A 25,114-nucleotide genomic window follows, 5' to 3' on the forward strand; every position below is an offset into this window, starting at 1 on the left:
CTATATTGCTGTCAGTTTGAAAATGTGTTCATTTATAGAGTGCATAAAATCTATCTTCTCCCTATGGAGAATAAGCTTCAGGAAAATGCCATTCACATAACAGCCCTGTGCGTTAATGCCCTACCCACTGGTTTATAGAGCATGACACAGGTGTGTGCTGATATAGAGCATTCTCCTGCAGTCAGATCCTTTTCTGCATGCTTTGTTAGTGCAGGTTGTTCTGATCAACACTGTGAAGAGCTATTGAAGTAGCCTCACTAAAACAATGAGTAGCATTAGGAAGACTTTCAATCAATGTTCTCTGTGGAAAATATTTAAATAGGATTCCACCAAAAGGAGTAGGGACTTCTGGAAAATGCCATTATTTTATCGAACGCTCAGGATCGGAGCTCTCGTGCCCCAAGGTCAAAAAAAGGTGCAAAACCCCAAAAAAGTACAAAGGTCGTGGTAACCTTCAGGACCTCCACAAAAGAGAAAGGATCCCTCTATCCCTGGCCCCTTAGGGGCATGGCTCTTCAGATCCCCCATCGACGCAGCTTCACCTACCATCCAAAATCTTCTATCCTAGCCTTTGTGATGAAGGAATGTCGGAGGTTCAGCAAGATGGAAGCCTCACCACTCTTACATCTCGGGAAACCTTAAATTATTTTCAGGCACATTGAGGTCGCCACTCCAGGGGCATATCATCTCAGGCTTTCTCAGCTGGCCTTGGCTTACTGGCCAGAAGATCAAGGTAGCCTGCCCATCTGAGCAGAGCCTCACCTTCCCTCCTGATAAGAACAGATGCTGCAACTTGATCATAGCCATAAGTGCTTCTGGAAAATGTCATTTGCATAGCAGCCCTATTAGGTAATGTCCCACTGGGTTTCAGATCATGACACAGGCTTCTGCCACAGAACAACCACCTGCAGACAGGTCAATGGAGACAACACAGATGTCAAAAGTTTAATTCAGTTAAAAAGCTAAAGAAGATAGCTTGTTGTTGAATTGTGTCCATGGGCAAGCGCAGGAGAAGCATTACAGGTGCCCAGAATCCCCCTTCGTAACCAGATTTGGGGCCTCATTTATAAACTGAAGTAAATCCAGCTAGAAGGGGTAAGTTTGCAACTTGGCAAAACCATTTTGCACTACATTGGAGGGGGTGGAATTTAAAATGTATGAACAGATTTAACAGATTTTAGAGGGGGATGTATCCTAGCTCAATTCTAAATCGCAGCGTAAAAATAAAGCTGCCCAGTATATGTGTGATACAAACAAAAGCAGGTAGCATTTCCCTGCATGTAAAAATAAAATGCAGCATGGTTTGTCCCGGGGCAATGTTGCACCCTTTAGCTGAAGAAAAAAAAAGAAGAAGATCTATCTAAATGTGCCCTAAATGTGTTTATATGCTCCTTTCGCTGCTTCATTATTGGTAGTTTCTCTAAAAATCAATATAGAGATAAAACCTGGGAGCAGAAAGATATATAAAATGATATAAAAATTCCCAATAATTCAAAAGAAATAAAATTATAGTAAAATATAATGTAACAAGCAAACGTAAAACCAAATTAAAATAAGCAATCCATACAAATGGTTACATCAATAGAACATGTAGTAGAAACTTATTTGCAAAGAGTGTAACGCTCTACATAAAAATACACAAATTTAATATACAATGTATCGCAATAAAATGTGTAAAACAAGCTCACTTAGTTCATAATAATAACTTTGTCCTTAATAGAAACCAGATCACTAATTCTTGTTGTTAAAGGCCCAATCGCTGTTCTTCTATTCTGTAATCAGCTTCACGTGAGCCAGGATAATAGCTTGATTTGCATATTTAACATAGTAATAAATAACATATAATAAAACAGATTGGATTGTGTCAGTGAACAATGAACTCTCCTTACTTAATCAATGGTAAGCTGGATACCATTTTTACTGACGTCCTCTAGTTCAAGCGGTGGCAGATTGGAGAAAAATGCCAACCTCTGGCAGTGTCCGTTCTTGTTATTCTTTCAATACCGGCAAATTCAAATGCTGGTTCTCGTGTATGTTCATTTATGAATCTAGCCGGACGAGAACAGATGCTACAGAGTTGAAGTTTTCTATTCACTGTGAGCATAGGCAAATGTTTGTGCACAGCTGTGGGTGTTTGAAGTAAAAGTCATAGCACACAAATTATAACTTATCTGATCTTTAAACTTAATATATTGGTCATTAGTGGGCTGATCTAACTCACCCTAGATCATCACTAATTGTTTGCTATTGCCCTGTTCAAGAAACAGAGAAACTATCTGAACTAGTAGGGCGTAGTGATAGAATCAGTATTATTCCTAATCACTGGTAAAAGTTTTCCCTCGCAATTATTCACTTCATTGAGGGAGAATGACAGTTCATACTGTAGAGAGTGATAATCGCATCACTAGGCTTTCTAAGCAGATGGGTACCAAGGGTATTATCTGCAAAAATTATTGCCATCCAAAAATTGAGTGTCATAGATATAAGAGAAGAATATGTTTTGCTTTCAAATGTATTCAAAACATTATACAAGTCAAGCAAAGAACATGAAGACATCATCATTATAGGTGAGCAGTGGGCACAAGAACATATTACAGGATTGCGATATTGAAAGTACAAGACAAAACAAGCTTTTGAGATCAATTCAAATTTCAACCTGGCCACAAGCAGCCAGTTTAATCAAAAACAGCCCGATGAAAACCCCCAGAGCAGGATATCCTAGTCTGATTTCAGTGTATAAATTGGTCATCACACCAGATAATACACATTTGCAAATTCAGTAGTGCAAAGAGCACAGGCAATGGACTATAAACCAGAAGTGGAAGGAGGTATGGTCAGCTGGATCATCCTTCACCATGTTCTCGTGTTCTCAACAACCGGACAATTGCACATTTTTTACCAAAATGTTGTGAAGTGTAAGGTCAATACTAATCACGGGTCAAAGGTGCTGAGTAATCATCTTCACTCCATGTTGTAGGATTTATTTAATTATAGATATTGAGAAATTGTGCGCTATATTGGCTTTCTTATAATCGATTGTAAATTATAACAGGTGTTAATACTAACAGACTAGTCAAGCAACCAGGACTAATATCCGATCAAACTAGATAACATTAAGGACATAAGATGTGCAAAGGACAGAGTCCCAATCGGTTCCCACTACTGCATATTCCACATAATCATAACAATTGATTGCTATATATATATATATATATATATATATATATATATATACACACAAAATTTCCAGCAATAGTCATGTCACAAATCATAAACGCAATGATGATCACACATAAAAATTATTTATTGGCTGGAGAGGTGTCTTCCAGGTTGACAATGCGCCCAGCCAGAGATCACGTACGGTCGCCCAATGGCTTGTCATATATTCTATGTGTAGTAGTATTTATGCATATACATAGAATATTAATATTTTGGTGAATGTGATTTTTGTAAAAATCCTGCCTTTGCCTTTGTGGTCAGTTATATAAAAGATACTAGACTGAGCTAGAAACACACTGCAGTGCAAGTACAAGAGTATACAAAACCTTTATCAGTAATTGGTCTTATTCCTGTACTATGCATGCACTGTATGCTCAGGGATGTAGCATTGAGCCATGGTGCCTCATTCAAGAAAATTACATGCGCCCCCACGTCGTCCAGTATTAAAGTGATAACAGGTCAGCATGCTGAGGGGGACAAGGCCAGCGGGTGGGTTGTGGCTATTGCTTTGGACAGGACTAGACTGCCTACCAACACTTTCCTTTCTAAACCATCAGGCCACTTGGCAGATTGTGCTACTTTCTCTAACCTGTAGTTTGCAGAATCACTACATGTTGGTGTCTTAAGCATGTCTGGATATTGGAATGTTGGGACTCTGTTTGGAAAACATATAGGTGCAGTTTACATTCTGAAAAGCTGAGCAATGATTGAACACTCAAATCCTCCCTTAAATTGGAGACTACTAGAGAAAGCATGGAACGGAGAGATTTAATGGTAAACTAAGCTAAACTGCCTTGTATGTAGTAGCTAAGAAGTCCAGGGATAAACGAAGGGACAAAATGTGGAGGAGATCCCCTTAGCTTGGCAATGGTCAAGTTATTTGACTATTGTGCAACATCTAGCCCTTGTGCAAGGCTTCAAGACAGCTGCAATTCCTTGAACAAGGAAACTTCTGTTGTGGGAAACATTTTACTGGGAGGAACCCTGATCAAATTAACCTTAGCAACCACTTGTGGTTATCTGTTGCCACACAGGTAAGGTGTCTCTGAATCTATTGTGATGAAGAAAAGAGGGAGGTAAACTTACGATCAATTTTTTTCTTTTTTAATGTTAGTCTGGGTGCTTGAGACACTCGGCCCCTGGCATTGTTTTGGGGTCTTTGGAACCTACTCTTTGGGGTCTTCAAGAGCAGCAGTAATCTTGGACCGTACCCCCTGGCATTTGAAGTCTGACCCCCTTTATGAAAGGTCCCCTGATAGGCTCTTGAGCCTTCTTAAGGTCTGAAAAGGTCTTATGGGTTTTATAATAAGCCTTAACCTCTTCGATAAACTGAGACCCATACAAAGTTGAGTCTACTAAGCTGAGGAAATCTAAAGATCTCGTAGTGAGGTCTGCGAGACTGGACTTGGATAACTACCGAGACCAGTGGGGGTTGGAAATGTAATTAAAGGTCTGGTCTATGATGAAGCTAGCTTTAAGAAGTGCAAACTTAGAGGCTACCAAATATTTCAGGAAGCAAACCGATTCACCTGCTCTTTTGGCTTTTTTCAAGTACAAACAGCATTGGCCCAGCCGCCTCTGTAATTTTATATTGGACTTTCCTCATGGGGCTGGTCAGTGGGGTCATTATGCATTCCCCTTAGGCTAAAATAACTGGCAAATCTGGAAGCCTTGTGTGGCTATGTACACCAATTCATCCTCTGATGAGAGCCCAATGTGTGGCATATCATTTTGCTTGGGGTGTTTTTCCTGGTAAGGCCATCCTCCTAGCCATGAGAATTTCACTATATAACATGAGGCAGAGGTTCTTGTTATCCCCTCAGACTACCAGTCAACCCGTGGAGGAGCCTGACTGCCATTATTCCTCTGAGGAACTCTTTGTGCTGCCAGCCAGGCACTAATAGGCTGCTGGCTATGGGCAATGCCAGGGAAGGTGGTGAAAGTGTCTGAACAGGCGTCCCTGGAGAGAGGCTTGATTAAATCCATTTTATTTATCCCTTTGTTCTTCTCTTTAAGTATTTGTGAACCCCCTGAGCAGGGAGAGGACAAGCGTGTCATGTGGGCAGGCACTTCTACCTCAGAGTCTGAGCTAGATATATTAATTTCTTTCCTGACAGGCAATTTTTTTTAAGAAGTTGTTCTCCTATCCATTAATTTAGTAGCAATGAGGGACAGCTGTAAAGAGCCTGTCTCAGTGACCAACATGGCGTCCTCCATCGCAGCGCTGAATAAAAATCTGAGCTGTGGGGTGTGTGAGTGGTCACATGCTGTATGCCAGCAGGGGGTGAAATTCCCTTCACTTTCCCCCTCCTTCAGTGGAGATTGAGAGGTTTGATGGCTAATCCACCAGCTGCTTTTAAGTGGCAAGCCTTCTGACCAATACAGCCCTGCACATCTAAGTTGGGCAGCATTATTTTAGAAGGCTAGAAAAGTCCTAGGGATTGATGGAGGGACACCCACTGAAGTGCTACACTAGGGGGGGGGTTCCTTTAGAACAGATCTTTTTAAAAAGACTTGTAGTGAAGTGCTTTCACTCTACTTTTTCTTGAAAGTATAATTTTGATCCTATATGTATAATTTGTTTTATGCATGCAAAGACTAAGGGGAGCAAACTGACCATTCATTGACAAGCACATATATAAGATGGTCTTTATCATTTACTAGGTTTTCTCTTTAGAAAGATCAGTGAAGGATAGCAAAGAGCAGGGGAAGGCTCTTGTCGGTATTAACATTTATCAAACCTGGGGGTAAATGTATCAAGCTGAGAGTTTTCCGGCGGGTTTGAAAAACCAATCAGATTCTAGCTATCATTTATTTAGTGCATTCTACAAAATGATAGACAGAATCCGATTGGTTGCTATAGGCAACATCCCCACTTTTCAAACCCGCCGGAAAACTCTCAGCTTGACACATTTACCCCCTGGAGTGTGACTTAGCAGACTTGATCTCTGCTTTGTAACACAAATGATATGTGCAGACTGCATTTGGTGGATTCATATATAAGGGTATTGCCTGTGATATCACACCAAGCACAACTGACATATTTTGCTTTATGAATTGAGCTTTTTGTCTTATTTCACTTAACCTTTATATAGTGTCTAAAAGCGGTGGAGGAAACAAAAGCAGTTTGTGATTGACTTAGGGAGGAAAGCCTTTTTTTTTTTTAACAAGGTTGCAGTGACAAATAAGGGTAACACTGAAACCGTGGTTTACAGTCCTGCTTAAGTATAAATGTAAATGTCTTTTTTTCATAGGTGCCTTTTAAATTTATTTCAGCCATCCTTGTACTTGATATACTTTTCATTCAATAATTTAATTTTGTTGCTAAACCCTTTTCTTCTTCCACTGAGATGATTGATCTTTTTGTGTCTTCCAGGTGATCCATGTAACTGGACGACTGCGTCTCCGTATGTCTTTGTCTCATGGGCGCTCTGGTACTGGACAAGTGATGGGTTTAGTAGTTGTGGCTCACGCACTCCCTCCCCCAACCATCAATGAAGTTCGCATCGACTGCCACATGTTTGTAACACGTGTCAACATGGACCTCAATATTATATACTGTGAAAATAGGTATGTGCTATATTAGACTTATGGTCTAATAATCAAGAATACTCTGATAAATAGTGGTGCTATGCAATGTCAGAGGCGTCCTTAAAATCTACAGACATTAAGGAACATGATTTTCTAGGTTTGAAGAAGTCACAAATTCAACCTTTTTTTTATAAAGTGCATAAACTTGTTCTACCCTGTGCTGAAAAGAACCTGGTAAGAGCAGCAGTACAAAATTAATCATTACTGGAGATATCTTATACACAAGGGTACTATGGTGGCACAGTGCTTAGCATTGCTCTCTCACATTTATGGGAACATGCGTTCGATTTCGAACAGGACCCTTTGTGAAATTTGTTTGTTCTTCACATGTTTACGTGGGTTTTCTCTGGGTGCCTTAATATTACAGAGGAATTGGTGGTTTTGAGCTACTCACAACAAATTAGATGTCACCTATAATAGTACTGTACATTCAACCCTCTTTCAAGTGTCTCCTGACCGATCACTGTCAAAGTAGTATTGACCACAAAGGGAAATCCTTTTCAAATAACCTTTGCTTTACTTAATTCAATTAATTTTGCCCACACAAGAAAAAAAAACTTACTTTTTAGTTTACACTTACTCTGTATTGTGTCAAATGAGACTGCAGGTCACTTGTGAGCACATAATGTTGTGTAACAATAACCAGGAAGTATTGGTAATCAGTCACTAAACAGACCTGGCAAGTCATATGCGCTGTGGTCAACATGCAGCTCATTCTCAGACAATACTACAAACGTATCCTAAACTTACAGTGTGACCAGCTCGGTGTAGACGGGAAAAGAGTTGCTCAGTTTTTAAGGGTGCTGACCACGGGCCTGATTCATTAAGGATCTTAAATGAAGAGGATCCTTATTTCAGTCTCCTGGACAAAACCATGTTACAATGAAGGGGTGCAAATGAGTGTTCTGTTATGCACATAAGTTAAATACTGACTGTTTTTTCATGTAACACACAAATACTTGATAGCTTATTTGTACACTGAAATTTAAAGTTGATATGTGTGTGTTACATGAAAAAACAGTCAGTATTTCACTTATGTGCAAAACAGAACACTCATTTGCACCCCTTCATTGTAACATGGTTTTGTCCAGGAGACTGAAATAAGGATCCTCTTCATTTAAGATCCTTAATGAATGAGGCCCCATATAACCGCAGCTATTTTTTCTGACAAAGAGGTCACTCCAATGCCTGGGGATGCTTTGTTCAAAAGATATTAGCAAAGTCAAGTAAGTGTTCTGACTTACCTTGTTAATTCTGCCACCGGGTGGCATTGCTCTACAGCTGGTTTTAGATGAAATGGCTTCAGCAAACAGAACAGCGTGCCAGATGCCATTTGTATGAATGTATACAACAAATAAGGACTATTAGTAGATAGTAACTTATTTTTATTAGTTTACTAAATATATATTTTATAGTAATTGGTGAGCTTAAACCCTGCACCAAAAAGATATGTTAAGTATGTGCACACTTATCTCAAATGTGGTCGAATAAGAAATTGATAAAAGCATGGCCTGCTGTTTGTACTTAGTTAAGAGACTGCTTAATGTTGCTAGAGGATGATAACCTACACAGAGCTGTATAGTTACACATACATAAAAGTCCTATGTAGCAATCCTGAACCTGGCCCACATACTTTTTTATACACAGAACTATAGGCTATGTTGGACTGAATTACAATACAACCTTGTAATGGGCAATTGTGGGTGTATGTACAGATTTCTGTGTCTGTTAGTGTGTACAGCTCTGTACTTTGATTTCAATTGTTCCATGTTGCTTCATTAGTTGGCTCATTATTCAGGCAATATAATGATGATCATTGCTATTATCACCAGGCTTATTATTACCATTATTAGTGCTATTACAGGTTATTACATGCTTTGTCATTTATATCATTCACTGAGTAATATCCGCTGATTATTATAATTCCGATACAGCCGCGCAGAAAGCGTTGTGTCGCCCGCGCTTTGGGTAATTAGTGGCCTCGTTGTTTTCCGCCTTTGCCATCCGACAGGAATAATTGCTTGTTAATTACTTCCAGTTACATTCACTTTTGCAAAGTCTTTGGAAAGGACAATAGGGAGAGGTTTAACCCCAGTGATGTGAGAAGATGAAAGAAATGGTGTTTTTTGAATGGTTGTTCAAAGTTCTTGGCATGGAACGGGTTACAGACAATAGAAACCATTTCAGGCATCCCCGCAAGAGATCTAATTGTTCTTCTTTACCAAATCATTGTTATGTAGTAACTCATTCACTGCCAAGGGATTTGTATCTGTTGACTTTTGTCTAGTAACAAACAGGTGTAGAACGTACCTTTAGTGTTGAAAGGGTTAAGGTAAAGTCTGCTGGTGAATCCATTGCCTATTAGCATGGCATAGGTCTGCTTCTCTCACCACTGCAGAGGTGCCGACAGCCTCACCTAAGGCGTGGAACAAAGTGTAAAAATGTTTTTAATTTTGCTTGTCTGACCTTACTGGTAAATGCCTGATCTGTTATTAATATTCTTATAGCTAGCATGATATTTTTGTTTATATTTAGCCACAGCTGCAACAGATATTTTACCTCTAAAAGTGTTGCAGATGATGTGTAACCGGCAAACAAATTTTGCCATAGGGATCAGTGACCTCAAGCCTGCAGCATTTTACCACCAATCTTTGTGTGTCTCTGCTTCGTCTGAATTGCAACGAGAATTGCTCAAAAAACGCTTGTCTGAAAAGCATGGGCTCCAATACCAGTTTGCTGAACTCTACGTCATTAGGTCCTCTGCTTACTGTTTTCAAAAGTTGCACAGGAGAATCAACTGCTGCAGGCGCTAACTATAAAGTGTAGGCTGGGGAAGCCTTCTTACATATGAGTCATATATGAGAAGACACACACATACCCCTTTATGATTTACTGCCTTTTCCTCTCGAGTTATGTAATGTATGAGCGGGTAGATATTCTGGGGATTTACCTTGCTCTTCATTCTGTAGGTTTCAAAATACTTGGATTATTTATTTATATTATTCTTACCTCTTATTTTTTTTCTGCACTCATATCCGCCAGTGTTTCTAAAGACTTGTATGAACATAAGTGAACAGTCCTTTACGGCCTAATCTGTAACAAGAATTGACCTTTCAGAATGCCCGTCACTGGTTTATCCAGATCCTTTTACTTTTCGGTTGTTTTGTTTTAAATTAGAGCATTACATTGTGTTAACTTTACCTTGAATGTTGCAGAATCAGTGATTACATGGACCTCAATGCTGTGGATCTGATGGGTAAACGATGCTATCACTTCATCCATGCTGAAGACGTGGAAGGCATCAGACACAGCCACCTGGACTGTGAGTATGTTGCACAGGTACCCACTGCGGTATAACATATGAGCATTAAATGCTTTGCACATGTCATCTGCTTTGTTGTATGTATTGAACCCATGGTATAATGAAAGGGTTGCTGAACAAACAATACACAGCATCTGGGATAGGGTTTTTGGATTCATGTGGATAAGTACATACAGCATTCATTTTGATTGTTAGATATACCAAGACTGCAAGAAAATATAAGCAGCTACACACACGTGTGCTCCTTACCGAAACTTTTCTGCTACTACATATATCATACTTGCCAACTCTCCCGGAATGTCCGGGAGACTCCCGCATTTTGAGAGAGTCTCCCGGACTCCCGGGCGAGTGTGGCAAAATCCCGGATCTGCCCACTTCCTAGTGAAGTGGGCAGAATTAGGTCACAAACGCCGCGATTCCTGGTGAATCGCGGCGTTTAGCCCCGCCCCCTCTGTCAAATGACGCATTTTGCGTCATGACGTCATGGGGGCGGGTCCAAAATGACACGGATTTTGGAGGCCCGCCCCCCCATGACGCCCACCTCCCCCGCAGGCTCCCGGATACCAACATTGTAAAGTTGGTAAGTATGACATATATGGACTCATCACCCCTTGTAAAACCGGCGATTGGATTTGTCAAGCTGACTGTGGGTGAAAATAATTGTTAGCCCTTTTGCATTCATCTATTTTAGAAAGATATCTGCTGAACTTACCTCTTCTCACTTTGCATACATCAGATACAATTGGTATTTATGAGGGTAAATAAAAAAACGAATAACTAAAACAAATAATTATTAACAAATACCCATTTTGAGGTCTGTGTGATGTTTTTCCTTATAGTACTCCTGTCATTATCGTTTGCTTTCCATGTCCCAACTCTATAGTACCTCATCATTATTATTTATTTACCCTGACTCCCAACATGGAAAACCATCATTCTGTCCATATCTTCCCATGGTATTCTCTGCGCCTTGCGCACCTTTGTGTCATTATCATAATCTGGACCATTTATGTGATTGCACTCAGTAACTATATGCAACCTTTCAGTAGTCTGTATGGCAGGTAGAGACAAGGAAAAGATCATTTTGACAGATAGTGATGTAGCATTTCTATAGCTACATAATTTCCACTATCCATTTAAATCTGTGTATCCTATTACATAATCAGGATGATATCTCCTTTTACTGTTGATAATAAAATGCAAAATAGACCTGTGTCAGGTATATAGATACATACGTACAACCATGAAGGCACATTCAAAAACATGCATGAAAGTATTCTATGTTCTGGCATTAATGGAAGATTACAAATGCTGGATTGTTGCACCCGACGCACCTTATACTGGTGCCTCTTTGTTAGGTCATGTTTTCTGTACCCATTACCAGGGCCAAACTTATTCCATGTTAAAGTGTCATATAGGTATACATGCTGCGATATGGCCAATCAGATGGTTTTAGACCTAATTAGGCTCATATTGCCTTTTTAAAGGGCAGTAAGGGTCTTCAGTACCGCTCTCCATCTATTGGGGATTAGATATCGATTGGGACAGATGTTAGACGTTATCAGATAATAGCATGTCCAAACACGCTAATGTACCTACATGAAGTAGCCTGAGCACTGAATGTTTGCACCTCACAGATTTGGCCATACATGTCTATGTACATATATGGACAAACCTCACAAAGACCCCGTCGCCGAACAATTGCCCAGTGTATGGCTAGCGTTGGTTAGATTTGCCAGGTTTCACTGTTGATAAGCTTATCAACCATTTATAATTAGCCATCTATAAGTTTGGTCTGTGTCAGACACCGTAGTCCTGCACAGACAGTTGGTAGCCAGCGTGATTTGGGAAGCAGCTGGAGAAGTGGAAATATAAAGGACTTCATATAAATAATATCATAACTTAGAGGGGGAGATTCAATTCAGCACGATGTGTTTCCGAAAGAGTCCACAGCGATACATTGCGCTGATGTTTGATTTGGAAGAATGAGTGGAGATTCCTTACCACAATGGACGGCAAAGTGCGCAGCTGGACATTGCGGTTAAGTCCGGCGGCACATTGCGGCCAGTTGAATCTCCCCCTAAGAATTTGAAAAGAGAGTAAAGTGGAATAGTCATGACAGAAAACAGCAAAGCCATTTACAGAATATTCAAGTAAAGGAGAAATTAGAGAAACATTGTTATACTTTAGCCCCAAAAGTGAGATCATAGAGCTATTGTAAGTAGAGACTTACGGAGACATTATTACTACTGGAATAAAAGAGAATAACAGCTTACTGTTTCTACTATTTATTGAACAGTAACCTAGGAATGAGATATTTACAGGCCTGAGCAACCAATAAGAGCATCTTCAATTAAAGTCTGTTGCTACTGCAGTTACGGTTGCTACAAGGCTAGTATTTTACCAGCCTGTCTGATAGAAGTGGTACCCAGCTGCAATGATATTAATAGGGCAGAAACATGGCTGATTGGAAGGCTGGTATTTTTTCCCTCTGAAAACCCTAACTTTTGTACTCCTGCTTTATAGTGCAACCTTTTTAATAGCATGAAATTAATGTTAACAGGTGCAGTCTATGCAACCGATAACAAAAGTACATTCAAATGTGTGAATTCTACTTTATCTTACCCTCATTATGATACCACCCTTGCTGTAATGTCAGTTTTGACCTGTGTTTTGGACTGGTGGTAATAAGAATGAACACTATAATGGTTAGGATTTCAAACTGGAAGATGTCATTCACTAACAGCAAGAGTGCAAGTCCGCAGTGCAGTAGTTGTTTGTGACGTTGCAGGCCTACTGTCCCGCAAGTGTGGTAGTTTTGTATTGATAAGCATAGAGCAGAGGGCCAAGATGGTTGCCGGAGTAATTTAGGAGAAAAGCTGAAACACCTATTTGCCGATGGCTGTAGTGGAAATATTGACAATACTTATAGAACAAGTAACAGAGCTGAGAAATTGCTAATATTTATTTGGGTCTCCACATGTGTATGTATGTACATATGTTTGTATGTTTGTGTAGAGTGTGTAGCATTTGAGCATGCAGAGGATTTTAAATATTGTGAAAAGCAAAGGTGGAATTCCCCTTGTAAGAATCATGTATTTCCCCCTGTCTAATAATGCCTCTATTTCTATCAGTACCTCAGGGACACATTGTCGGTGCCATGTGATAAATGGAATATGGATGTTAGAGCCATTTTTATGGCTGTTTCATTCAATGTTAAAGTCCTAATTGAGCCCTAAATTACGGAAAGCAGAAGCTGCCAGGAGCAGGCGGGTGTCATTTGGCTCACAGAAAGGTCACCCTGTCTGCCTCAGGAGTGTCTACAGCTGCTAATATCTCCCGTACATATGAAGGATGCAGCAGGACATCCAGCCATAACATAAAGGAACACACGCGCTTCACAATCTGCCTTATATAGTGATGTGCTTAGTAGGGTAACGTTCAGTTACCTCCTGCATGAACTATCCATCGGTGAGCCAGCGGTATGCTCCCTTCTTACCAACTTATTTATTTGAGCTATATAGGATGAATTAAGTTGATGTTAATTAGCTTTGCAACTTAGGTTATCCCAGTTTGGAAATAAGTGGTAAAATGTTTGCAGATCATTACTGAAGTGGAGTATGTTAGAGAGAATGCTTAGTTTCAGTAGTTTCTATATGTAACATTTACTGTTCCCTTTTCTGCATCAGTTTCTGGAAAAAATTGTTTTATTGAGGGCTCATGAGTGAACATTTTGCATGTGTGGGGAAGTTCTACTACATACAATAAATTCACCTCAATAAATTATCCTCACAGTTCCCCACCCAGATCCCGTACAGATCCCGTTAGTTACCTGTAACTGCTTAAGCTATTTGCAAGCTTTTTGCTGGTTGCTGTAGACAAATAGTAACTCATGTATACCCATTATGCTATGATTGTCGCAACCCATTGCCTCATTATACGCTGTATCAAGGAACACAAACTGGCAGGTTATATATCTATTCATACTGCCAGTTTGAATTCCCTTACCTTAAGTAAATGACACCGCAAGGAGGGTAGGCTCGAACTTTCAGCAAGAATAGCATTAGGGGAGGGGGCTAACAACCATATATAGAGCTTATAAATACCATATAGAGCTTCTGGCTGGCTGTCAATGTCAAACAAGAAGCTAGAAGATATCTTAGACAGTTACAGGTACTGATTATATTGGATTTGTCTGTACCAGTGTCCTGGGCACAGCAAGTAGTAACCTAGACGCAATCTACTGGAACGTCCAGCATATAACCAGTTTCTGTGTGTTTGAATGCAATTATGGGCATCTAGCTATGGCACACAAGTAGGCATAATGACGAGTCACAGCCCAGGCAATCATAGTAGTCTCAGATTCAGCAGCATTGCCTGCCAGTGTAGCTTTGGGCACAGGATATAAAAAAAATATCCCTTTTTGTTTTTAACATACTCATACAAACAAATCCACATATGAGTGTTAAAGACAGCAAAATAGTTTGAAGTGTAGATGACAGGTCTGCTTCAAGTCGTTCTGCCTCCAGTTTCAGATTTTATCCTGTTATCATTTTTTTTTCCATCTAAAAAATGTTCCATTCATTTCTTTGTAGGGCACTTTAATTTTTCAAAGATACTTTCATATTACTTATCTGTCTCCTCACCCCTAAAACCATTTTACTATCAGGTTTAGAGCTGGGAGACACACACAGTAACACTGTAGGTTAAGATATATTGGACAGCACAGAATGTTTTAACATATTTCCCCACTACATAGAATTTGTATATTCATGAAAATAAATCACAATTTTGACAATTGATATTGTGCAGCTCGTTCCACGGGCAGTGTTCCCTCTACATTCTGGGTTATATCATTCTTATAACTCCCAATTTAATGCATATTAAATAATAAAATCCATTTACTGACCTTCCTAGTACAGTGAAGGACATAGAGGAACTTTAGTTTCCCAAATCCCTGAGACTTCTCGGCTTTCTCGTCCGTGTCTGATCACCCCCTCCCCTTACACCCCCTCTCTAACGTGTCCCTCAGCGTTCAGGCGTCATCTGGCGTTTGTTTTTAAAGCTGCCGCGGAGGACGGAGCTGACTGTCAGGGTGCCGTGGGCGAGAGGTGCAGATTAAAGCAGTTTTATTCCTTTTCATGTTGAAGCTGCCAGTTTGGTGACTGGAGAGAGGGAAGCAGAGGGGGAGAGACAGAGAGGGAGTGAGAAAGGGTCTGCCAGTCACACTGCAGCCAAGCCTTGTTCTTTCCGGTTATTATATTGGCTCATGGAGAACGTCCCCCTGTAGACAGGTGTTTGGAGAAAAGCAAGGACATGTGTAGTAAAATACAAATTGATTGTACTAAGGCAGGGTTAAGTTGCTCACCCCCGGGCAATAAAATCTTAATAGCAGACTGAACGCTCTCTTCTGTGACAAGTCTCAAGGATGTTATACGTCCCCATCTCTTATATATTATACGGTCATGTATTATCTTCAATTTTACTTTCAAATAATGCTATATATTTGTTTTACACATGGATGTTATATTAGATGTTTATATTGGTTAAATATCTATAAATTAATATGCATTCCACATGCATTGCACTAATGATCTTCTGCATTTTTTTTCATTCAAACTCTGTTTTCTAAAGCTTCAGTTTCCTAAGTGTATGGCTTTAAAGAAGTACTGATATGTTATTGAAAATCCTATTCCACAGGCCTTGCTCCAGGCAAGTTTACAGCCTGCATTCCCATCATTTCCAGGGATTTGTCCCATGTACTACACAATTACATTTTAAATTAGCCCTTCGTTCAGCAAAATCTATATGCTTAGTGTGGTGTGTGTTGTGGGGCAGAAAAATATATATTTGGCATCAGAGGTAATGAATGATATTGGGTCTATAATGTGGACTTATATAAATATTTAGAAAATAGCATATATTTTAATATACTGTACTTACATTAGGATTCAAAACAGAAGGGGAGAAGATTGTGATGATAAATATCAGTCACACAGCCCAGAGAACCAGAACCTGTCTCAGTATACAACATATGGTCGTCAATAGCTGAACACTATACACTGCCTGGGTTAGGGGATGAGGTTCCCAGCAATCTCCTACAATTGTGCCCAGGAACATGCCCTCTGGAGTCCTCACTCACTTCCTTGCACTGGCTGGCCTCATCTTCATTCCTGGCAGGCCCTGATTCATGAGGCACCACACAACACTTGATGCTCCCTTCTTTATAGACTTGTAGGCCATTACAGTCATAACTCAGGGTACTTATCCTCCAAGATCCCACAATGCACTGCTGCTCTGCCATTCTCCACAAGACGAGCTGCACTCAGGGACATCACTCCTCTGGTTTGGACTGTTGCTTTTAGTTGCTCTATATCCTGAAATACCTAGAATTATTTTATGTTCAGTCATTTCCTCTTATGGGTAATTGTGGAAGGCCATTGCTGAGATAATGTGTTTCCTGGGTGAATATTGGACTTGCAATAAATTCACATTAATCCACACTTAATTTGTCCTCTTAGGGAAGCAGTGAAAGTGTTTATCCCTGTCCACTCTTTCCAAATTGTCTAATTTTTTGTCTGATGTTTTAGATCCACATTATACACTTGTGTTAGGTGCATAAGTATCTGTTCGGCCCCTATAACTTACAATAGCACCCATCATTTGTATTTGCGGTATTTGTAGTTGTGTCTTAAAATAATTTGGATATAAAAGGTGTGTGTGACTGATAAACAAATCATATATGTTCCTCTTGCCTTTTGAAATGTTAGTAGTATTCTGAAAACCATTTTGATATATAAATAAACTTTAAAAAATGATCTGTCTCTCAACATAAAATGTTTGAAGGTTTGGTTATCGGAGTCCTTTTCATTCGACTAAACACTCTATATTTGAATTTTCATCTATTCCCATTGCCTTTGCTTTCTGCTCTTTGTAACCTTCAAGACATCAATTTCTACTTTCATATTAAATATATATATATATATATATATATATATATATATATATATATATATATATATATATATGTATATATATATATATATATATGTGTAAATATATATATATATAAATTTGTTTGTTTGTTTTGCGAATATCATACACAGCTCTCAAGGTAATGCTGCCAAATCTTACATGGTTATTTAGTATTCAAAAAGTAACCCATTAGACCACGTAGCGACAAAGCAACGGGGTGACAAATACTGAAGACATCACTTTTTTGGTTGTAAACAGTTGTTTGACTGGGGGAAGGAAACCACACCACAACACAACATAACAACAATGCGACAAAACAACAAACCTTATTTCCGAAATAGCATTTTTGGTCTATTTACCAAATAATTAGCTAATATATAAAAACTGCTACACGTTACAAATCGACCTGCGCAACGCCAGGTGACCCTACTAGTATATATATATATATATGCTCCTGGCCTGGTCTAAAATATTGGGGGTGATAGTATGGTACAAGCAACTCATTTACCATGTAAAGGGGATAATATGTTTTACAGACCACTACACAATGTCTGAAATCCAAACAGTGCTGCTTTTCCACACACCCAACCTGTCTCCCCGTCTTCCCTCCCTTCATCCCAGCACACTTTGTATTGTGTAGCACTTATTAGCCACAATTAAATGGACAATATGAATTTAGTGCTTTCTCCGATGCCTTCCTCAGCTCTGCTTTGCAGCAAGATGATTAATGCAAATACATATTACTTGAGATAACCATTTAACCACTAATTTAGCCAAATTTATTACAGCAGTTAGAAGGTTTTCCATTCCAGACAGAGAGAGACAAGGACACGGTAAGGGGAAATGGGGCTGCTGAGGACATACTGTCCCCTGCTGGTGATATAACGGAACTGCCCTCTTGATGTAATTTCCTCTAGAAAGATTTGTGAGACACCAATGTAATTTCATGGTTAATTATGTTCCTCTGAACATGCTGCATTATATAGTGATACTGACTACCATCCAGGCAATGAAACCTCATGCTCGTTAAAGCCTATCCTCCCTATAACCCATACATCTCTATGCAAAAGTTCCTCTTTAACCATTTGCTCTCCAACTTCTGCATCTCCTCACAACTTTTCTCTATAGAAGTTGCTTATATCATCTACCCCATGTAGATGAGATGATCAAGTCCAGTCCTTGGTGACTACACATATACTAGATTTTAAGGATGTCTAGCAATGTTCTCATGTTTGAAGCTGAGTACACACTACAGGTTATCAAGCAAGTATCGTACCAGTCACACCATAAACGACTGTTAGGTCCGATATCGCATTACTGTGTATACTCCCACGATCATGATTTATTGTATCAAAGCACATCGTATCACCATCTTTTTAGCAGATGGTTATGACAGATCACAGATCTGAAGGTAAATCGTGTAGGTGTGTACACATAAATCTGCATGCTCATCGAGAATTTCAGTTGTTGGTAAAATCATTACAGAAACTGCATCTGCAGTAATTTTCTTTATTGTGTACCCAGCTTGTGCTATGTGTAGTGAGATTTTTTTAGGCTAAACATCCACTGTTAAAAATCAGTGTGCAACCCATAATTTAAAAAGCAGGAAGTGGGGGGAGGAGGTATGTGTAAATAGAACACCCCTAACCAAATTTCACACGATAGTCTCTTTCTAAAGCCTATTGTAAACTTTTTAAAGTTCCTTCTTGTTCTCGTCTATATAATTAAGGTTACTTTTTTTTTTTTTTTTTACCTGGCTATGCCTATGCCATCTCTCTCAGAGAGAATTTGGCTTACATAGCAATAACTGACTGTAGCATGGATACACTGAGGTAATTGCTATGGTCATTCCCAACCATGTATGTCACAATAATTTGGGTATAATAGGGGTATATTCAATTGTTGGCGTTACTGCCTAAAGTAACACGGCGCTCGCACTATTACCGTCGTTACGGTAATAGTGCGCGTCAATACCGTTATTACGATACATTTCACGCTGGATTTCAGCTCGCGGCTCAGGAAGCTGCGAGCTGAAATCTGGCTTAGTATTACCGTAATAACGGTAATACTTTTTACGTGGCGGAAAACGCCAACAATTGAATATGCCCCTTAGAATAAAACTATAGTTTAAGGATTACCAATGACAGGGGAAATGTTGCCAGGTGTGCCAGAGCATCGTAAAGAATGGGAACTACTGCCTTAATGGGTTCCTCATAGCGATATAGACTGAAATCTTAACTTTAGGTTCTCTGGGGCCTTACATATAGGGTTAAGCAGATCAAGAATGGAATTGGACCTGGTATCTTTCCCAGGACTATTTAAAGGATATTGAGAGTTGAGGGGAAGTCTTTATTCTTCTGGAGCACGCCATTGGCTAATCACAGCTCCACTTCATCTTTCTTATAATTGGCTACACCTGCATTGCTTATTCAATATTTAATTGCAATATATGTTTTACAGTTTCCCTCCATCGCTTTTTTCCGTTCTACCTTTATTATTTCTCCGTCTTTCACCTTTCTCTCTCATTTCTACATACCCCTCCTGCTTCTGTTTTCACATATCGACTCCCATGGTCTCAAGTCCCCTCACCCCACCCACCTCTCCGACTGGGATTTTGTTCATCTGAGAGCTGTAAATTCTCTCTGACAAGATGAAAAGAAAGTGCTGTATTTTCTTGGCTGACTGGAATCTCCCAAAATGAGCCCAGGGATCAAAGCTGCACAAATACCTTCAAATAACCTCTAGCAGGCAGAGAGAGAGAGAGAGACTGAGAGTGTTATGGTCTGACTGCATTAATGTTTAGCACTGCACTCATCCTTCTCAGGTACATGTGAGTGCACTACACACTCTACACCTCACTCCTGCTCCTTACTAACTGATTATCTTTCCTTTTCTGCATGCAGGTGGTACTCCTGCTAGTTTTCATCACTACAACCACTACCGATAACTTATATTACACATACTAGTAAATAGTAGCTGTGGGATCAATATTTACAATGAGTAGAGCCATGATCAGTAACTACAACAGATCTCAATACCTATCTTTCCTCTACAGTGTTGAACAAGGGCCAGTGCGTGACCAAGTATTACCGATGGATGCAGAAGAACGGGGGCTATATCTGGGTCCAGTCTTGTGCTACCATCTCAATCAATGCTAAGAATGCCAATGAGCGGAACATCATCTGGGTCAACTACATCCTCAGGTAACCTCGTTCTTATGGGGATCTTCAGTGAGGCATCACTTCTTTAGCTATATATTACCTGAACAACATCTCCAGCCATAGTCATGTACAGCAGGCAACCGGTAATAGGCAACATATCTGTAAAGCTCTGAGAAACGAAATACACCAGGGTTAAATTAAACACAGGAATACAGCCAGCTTCAGTCACAGCAAATGAACTAATTAAAGTGACTCTTGCGCCACCTGCAGTAAATTTCTTTTCTTTTTTTTCTATTCTTGCTGCAAGTAACTGTTTACTGGCCACAAGCCATCAGACTAGCATGCTGCGATTTTCAATGAAGATGCAGAGTGTAGTTTCAGACAAAAGTAGTGTTACAATGGAGACCAACACATGCAAATAGATATGACTCTTGTTGTATTCTGATTAGGCACTTTTGCAGTTTGATTTTGGGCTTTGTAAATTTATGGATCCTGGAAAAAATCATATCTGATCAATCTGCCTTTATACAGCTCCTTTAATGGTAACATGGGGTGTTTTATTCCTATGGATTTGTACAATGTAAAGGATATTTTCACCAACAAGGTATTGTTTATTGTTACCAACCATTTGCCAACCATTTCAAGTACTCCCAAAGTACGGCAACACTCATCCGTGCCAGCACTGCTTCCAATCTTTATTTTGTATCAGTAAGAGAGGGAGAGGGGGCAAACAGCACTGTGCAAGTGTGTAATACAGGTGATTACACAGCTCTGTGTTGGGAATGAACACAATGCTGTTTGATTTTCAGATCTCTTGTGTCGTCTCAGAGGAAGGCTCAGTTCAGCGCTGGCAAGGCCGAATACTCCCAAACTTTTGGAGTCCCTTGCATAAGATCTATTTAGGCAGGAGGAGAGAAGGGCTGGTGACAACAGATTTACTCTGTGGGTGAAAATAGCCTTTCATTTATTCCTTTGTCCATTTATCACTGAGATCCATTTGTTAAATGCTGGGGAATTATCAGTTTCGATTGTGGGAGACTAATAAACAGAAAGATAGAGTTTGCATATAAAACTGACTTGTTTCATTTGTTACCTGCCTGATGGGCCAGCATGTATTTGCTGTCACTTACAAGCTTGTAACATTTGTAAACAAATAAACATTGTTGTATTCTTTACTTATAGAGACATCATAATATACATATCTTTTTACACTGTGAGGAACTGTAGTCAAAATAACATACTGTAAAATACTGAAACAGAGGGACATGCTCAGTACGGATATAAGCATGTAGAATATACTGCTTACAGCACTTAGTAGCCACATATAGACAATGAGACTAGCTAGTGGGAAGTGAAAAACAGGTAGGAAGTAGATAAGGGGAGTGTTATTAGCCTAATTCAGTGATTCCCATCTCCAGTCCTCAAGGACCCCCCACAGCACATGCTTTGTTCATTTCTGAGCTGTGTATGATGTAAGAAATGCTGACAACATGACCTGTTGTAGGTCCTCAAAGACCAGGTTTGGGTAACACTGGCCTATTTTGAAGAGTTTGTTTTTGTGGAGTGCTGTTTGGCTGCAGAATATGAAAATGATTGGAAAGATGGAATCATTAGAGACGTGAGCAGGAAAAAATGAAGTGATGCCCTAAACATATTTATAAGATTGGGGTGACTACCAATCCTTTTACAAAAGTTAAGACCAAATTAAACTCAAACTTTTATTTGCATATTATTAATAACTAGGAGGATCCTAGATTCTAAAATTATATCTGTAATTTTAGCTCTTGAAATAACTAAAATTCCTGTATGGATTGCTGTATTTGGAGAAGGGAGATTAGTAGAAAGTAATTAGGGAGCAAAAAATGTATATCTACAGTACTACACACACTTTAATCCTCAACTCCAAACATGTGATGTATATACCTCAATCCTCAACTTCTGTATTATGTCAAAGCCCACAATCTGTCCGAGAATACTAATGGAGAAATCACACTACATTGCTGCTTTTTATATTGCTGTGTTGCCAGGCAGTACTTTAATTATCCTATTAATATCAATGCAAAACTAAGGCCCTCATATATGACAAGCACGGGATGCACAGTGCAAAACATCGTAGTTAGCTCCCTAATATGTCCTAAATATATAATAGCATTCAGCACACCTTGTGCATGTCTATTTATTAGTGCTTTGTAGTTGTTCTCTCATGTTTTCTTCTCTTTGGCTCTTATCTGCCACCTTACTGTTCTCTGCAATGTCTGTATTCCCAGTATTATTAGTAGTATTCTTATTTGCCACCAGTGCATTCTATTTAGCACTGTCAGCAGTGGGTTAGACGCCTATTAGGGCCGGGGGGTAGGCCGGCCGGCCACCCCCCGGATGCAAAAAACAGTTTCTCCCCCCAGATGCGGCCGCGTCAGCGCACAGGCGGCCGCATCACATGACAGGGGATGCAGCCGCGTCATCAATGACGCGGCCGCATCCCCTGTAATATTATGCGGCCGCCTGTGTGCCCCCCGGCCATCCCTCTCCCAGCCCGCGCCTGACTGTCAGGAATGAAAGGCATTCATTTGAATGCTCTATATCAAGCAGCACTAGTGCCTAAAAGATCATTCTATTTAGTAGACAATTTCTGCAGTCCAATAAAGGTCATACTGAGGACTCATTAAATGTAGTGTGTTATTTCCAACCAGTGTGTTGGGACACATTTGTGTGTAATAGAATAAGGAGATGTGAGAAAAAAATGTAAGTGTGACAGGTGAAAAGTCTGGAAAGAAGAAGAGAAGTTAGAAATGTGTAATACATATAAAATGAAAAATACATTTTGATTGGTAAATAAAAGAAATAGCTCAGGTCTGCCTTTAGTTTTTATGATTCCAGTTTTGATTATGACAATATTTTAACATAACAGTGAAATATTGAAATGACTTGCACAATAGGTATGTTAGCAGGAAAAAGGTTCACAACACTTATGTAGAGATTGTTCAATATTATTCCAATGCCTGGGAGCCTTAAAATACCCCAAACTGAAATATTCAGATATAAACCTTGAAGGTAATATGCACTTTTCCATGTTAAATTGACCTTTCACTGTTGTCCATAACAGACTGTTGTAACACCCCCACATCTTGTGGATAATGGTACCTAATGCAGGTCAAAAAGCTGAGTGTGCAGATATTTCAGTTGCTGGGACATCTCTGGACCTGCCCCTGTGTATGAATCCATCAATCCTGCACTTTATGCAGAGAGAGTCCAAAAAGCTGTCAGCTTAGTGATAGAAGCACCTTCCACAGCAACCTGCTGAGAAGAGCTGAAAGAAAACATGATGGACATAGCTAAAGGAGAATTCTTCTCCTATCTAATGCCTTCACGTTTTTCAGATGTTCTGCTCAGTAACGCACATCCTTTCCTCTATATTGATGCAAAATAGTGACTTTATTTGCTCTATAGGTTAAATTGTGCACTCTCAGCAGCACATGATACTGCTAATACCATTTTGTTTTGTGTATAAATATTGTATGTATTAGTTTGTGTATATTGCCAAGTATATTGCACAGGACAACTTACTTATTAGCAATAGTTTTATTTCACTTAATTCTTAGACATGGGTAACCCAGCTAATAAATTCAACATCTCCCAGACTATGAGCAGCATTAATAGATATATTTGATTAGCGAGAAGTTGTCAACATATTTGAATTACTTCACTTAAGTTTATGTTACCTACAACAGTTTCATATTTAGAAGATTAGTAAAGCAATAGGTTTAAACACTGTTAATACAAGTATCTGAATTGTAACTCATGTTTCTTTTATGATTCAGTTTGCTTGAATACAAGGACATTCCAATGGATATTGCGCAGTTGCCACATTTGCCTGAAAAGACATCGGAATCTTCAGAGACGTCCGACTCGGATTCAGACTCCAAGGATAATTCAGGTGAAGCAGACATGAATATTACAATTAGACCTATAGAAAAGTTCTCTCACTCAATCTTTTTAGGTATGTAAGGGGGTACAGCGTGGTTTTATGATCTGGCTTTGTATTGAACGGAAAGTATAATCTCTTGAAAAAAATACATTACAGTGAATGTATAACCATTGTAGGAATATGCAATGTAAAGTTATTTACAAATCTATAACTTGTAGGAATGCCCCCACATCTATTTTTTAGCATGCAGGTAAAAATGTAATCATTTTAGAAAATATTCATACTAAAATATTCATCTATCGATACTGACCAAATACCAACCATATGATAATCAAACATAGGGGGCATACAAGATTTACCTAATCTGTACTTTTTGATCCTGGTATTGATAGCTATGTGACCTGCATCTTAAATAAACAGAATATTAGTTTTGGGTTCAATTAGGACCCCAATCTTGCTTAAGAAAAAACATAATTATTCAACTGTATTCCACAACAAAATCCTAATTGTCAATAATATTGGCAGACTACATGGAGGTATTAATCTCCTTAAAAAAATAATACAGTAGAGCAGGACTTTTATATCCAAAATAAGCCTGACACTAGGCGCAAGGGTAACAAATAGCTACCCTTTTAACTTCAATTCAACACACCAAATTTAAATTGTATCCCTCCCGATCACTGTCTGTACAGTTTTATCAATGGTGACAAGGCTGTTCTCCCAGCCAACATTTATAAATGGCTGGTTATGACAGAGCACTCTTCTTCATAACCAAAACCTAGCTGTCAGTGACAATCTTAGGTTCCAGGGAAGTGGACAAGAACTGTTTCCTATGGTTCCACGTGTTGGCTCTCCCACTGACCACAGGAAATCTTGCGATGTGACATTGTTGCATATATCTCTATGTGTAGGGAAGCTCAG

General features: G+C 39.4%; 1 protein-coding gene across 6 annotated transcripts in view; it reads left to right on the plus strand.

The window, feature by feature from the left end:
- NPAS3 (neuronal PAS domain protein 3) overlaps positions 1-25,114 on the plus strand; it is a 344,422-nt gene that overhangs the window by 304,227 nt on the left and 15,081 nt on the right. For all 6 annotated transcript variants that reach the window (XM_075192988.1, XM_075192989.1, XM_075192990.1 and 3 more), the window contains 4 exons: positions 6,596-6,789; positions 10,026-10,132; positions 20,163-20,310; positions 24,087-24,202. In XM_075192988.1, coding sequence (XP_075049089.1) covers positions 6,596-6,789; positions 10,026-10,132; positions 20,163-20,310; positions 24,087-24,202 — 565 coding nt within the window. The remainder of the gene's footprint in view (positions 1-6,595; positions 6,790-10,025; positions 10,133-20,162; positions 20,311-24,086; positions 24,203-25,114) is intronic.

This window comes from Mixophyes fleayi, chromosome 12, assembly GCF_038048845.1.
Source record: "Mixophyes fleayi isolate aMixFle1 chromosome 12, aMixFle1.hap1, whole genome shotgun sequence".
NCBI lineage: Eukaryota > Metazoa > Chordata > Amphibia > Anura > Limnodynastidae > Mixophyes > Mixophyes fleayi.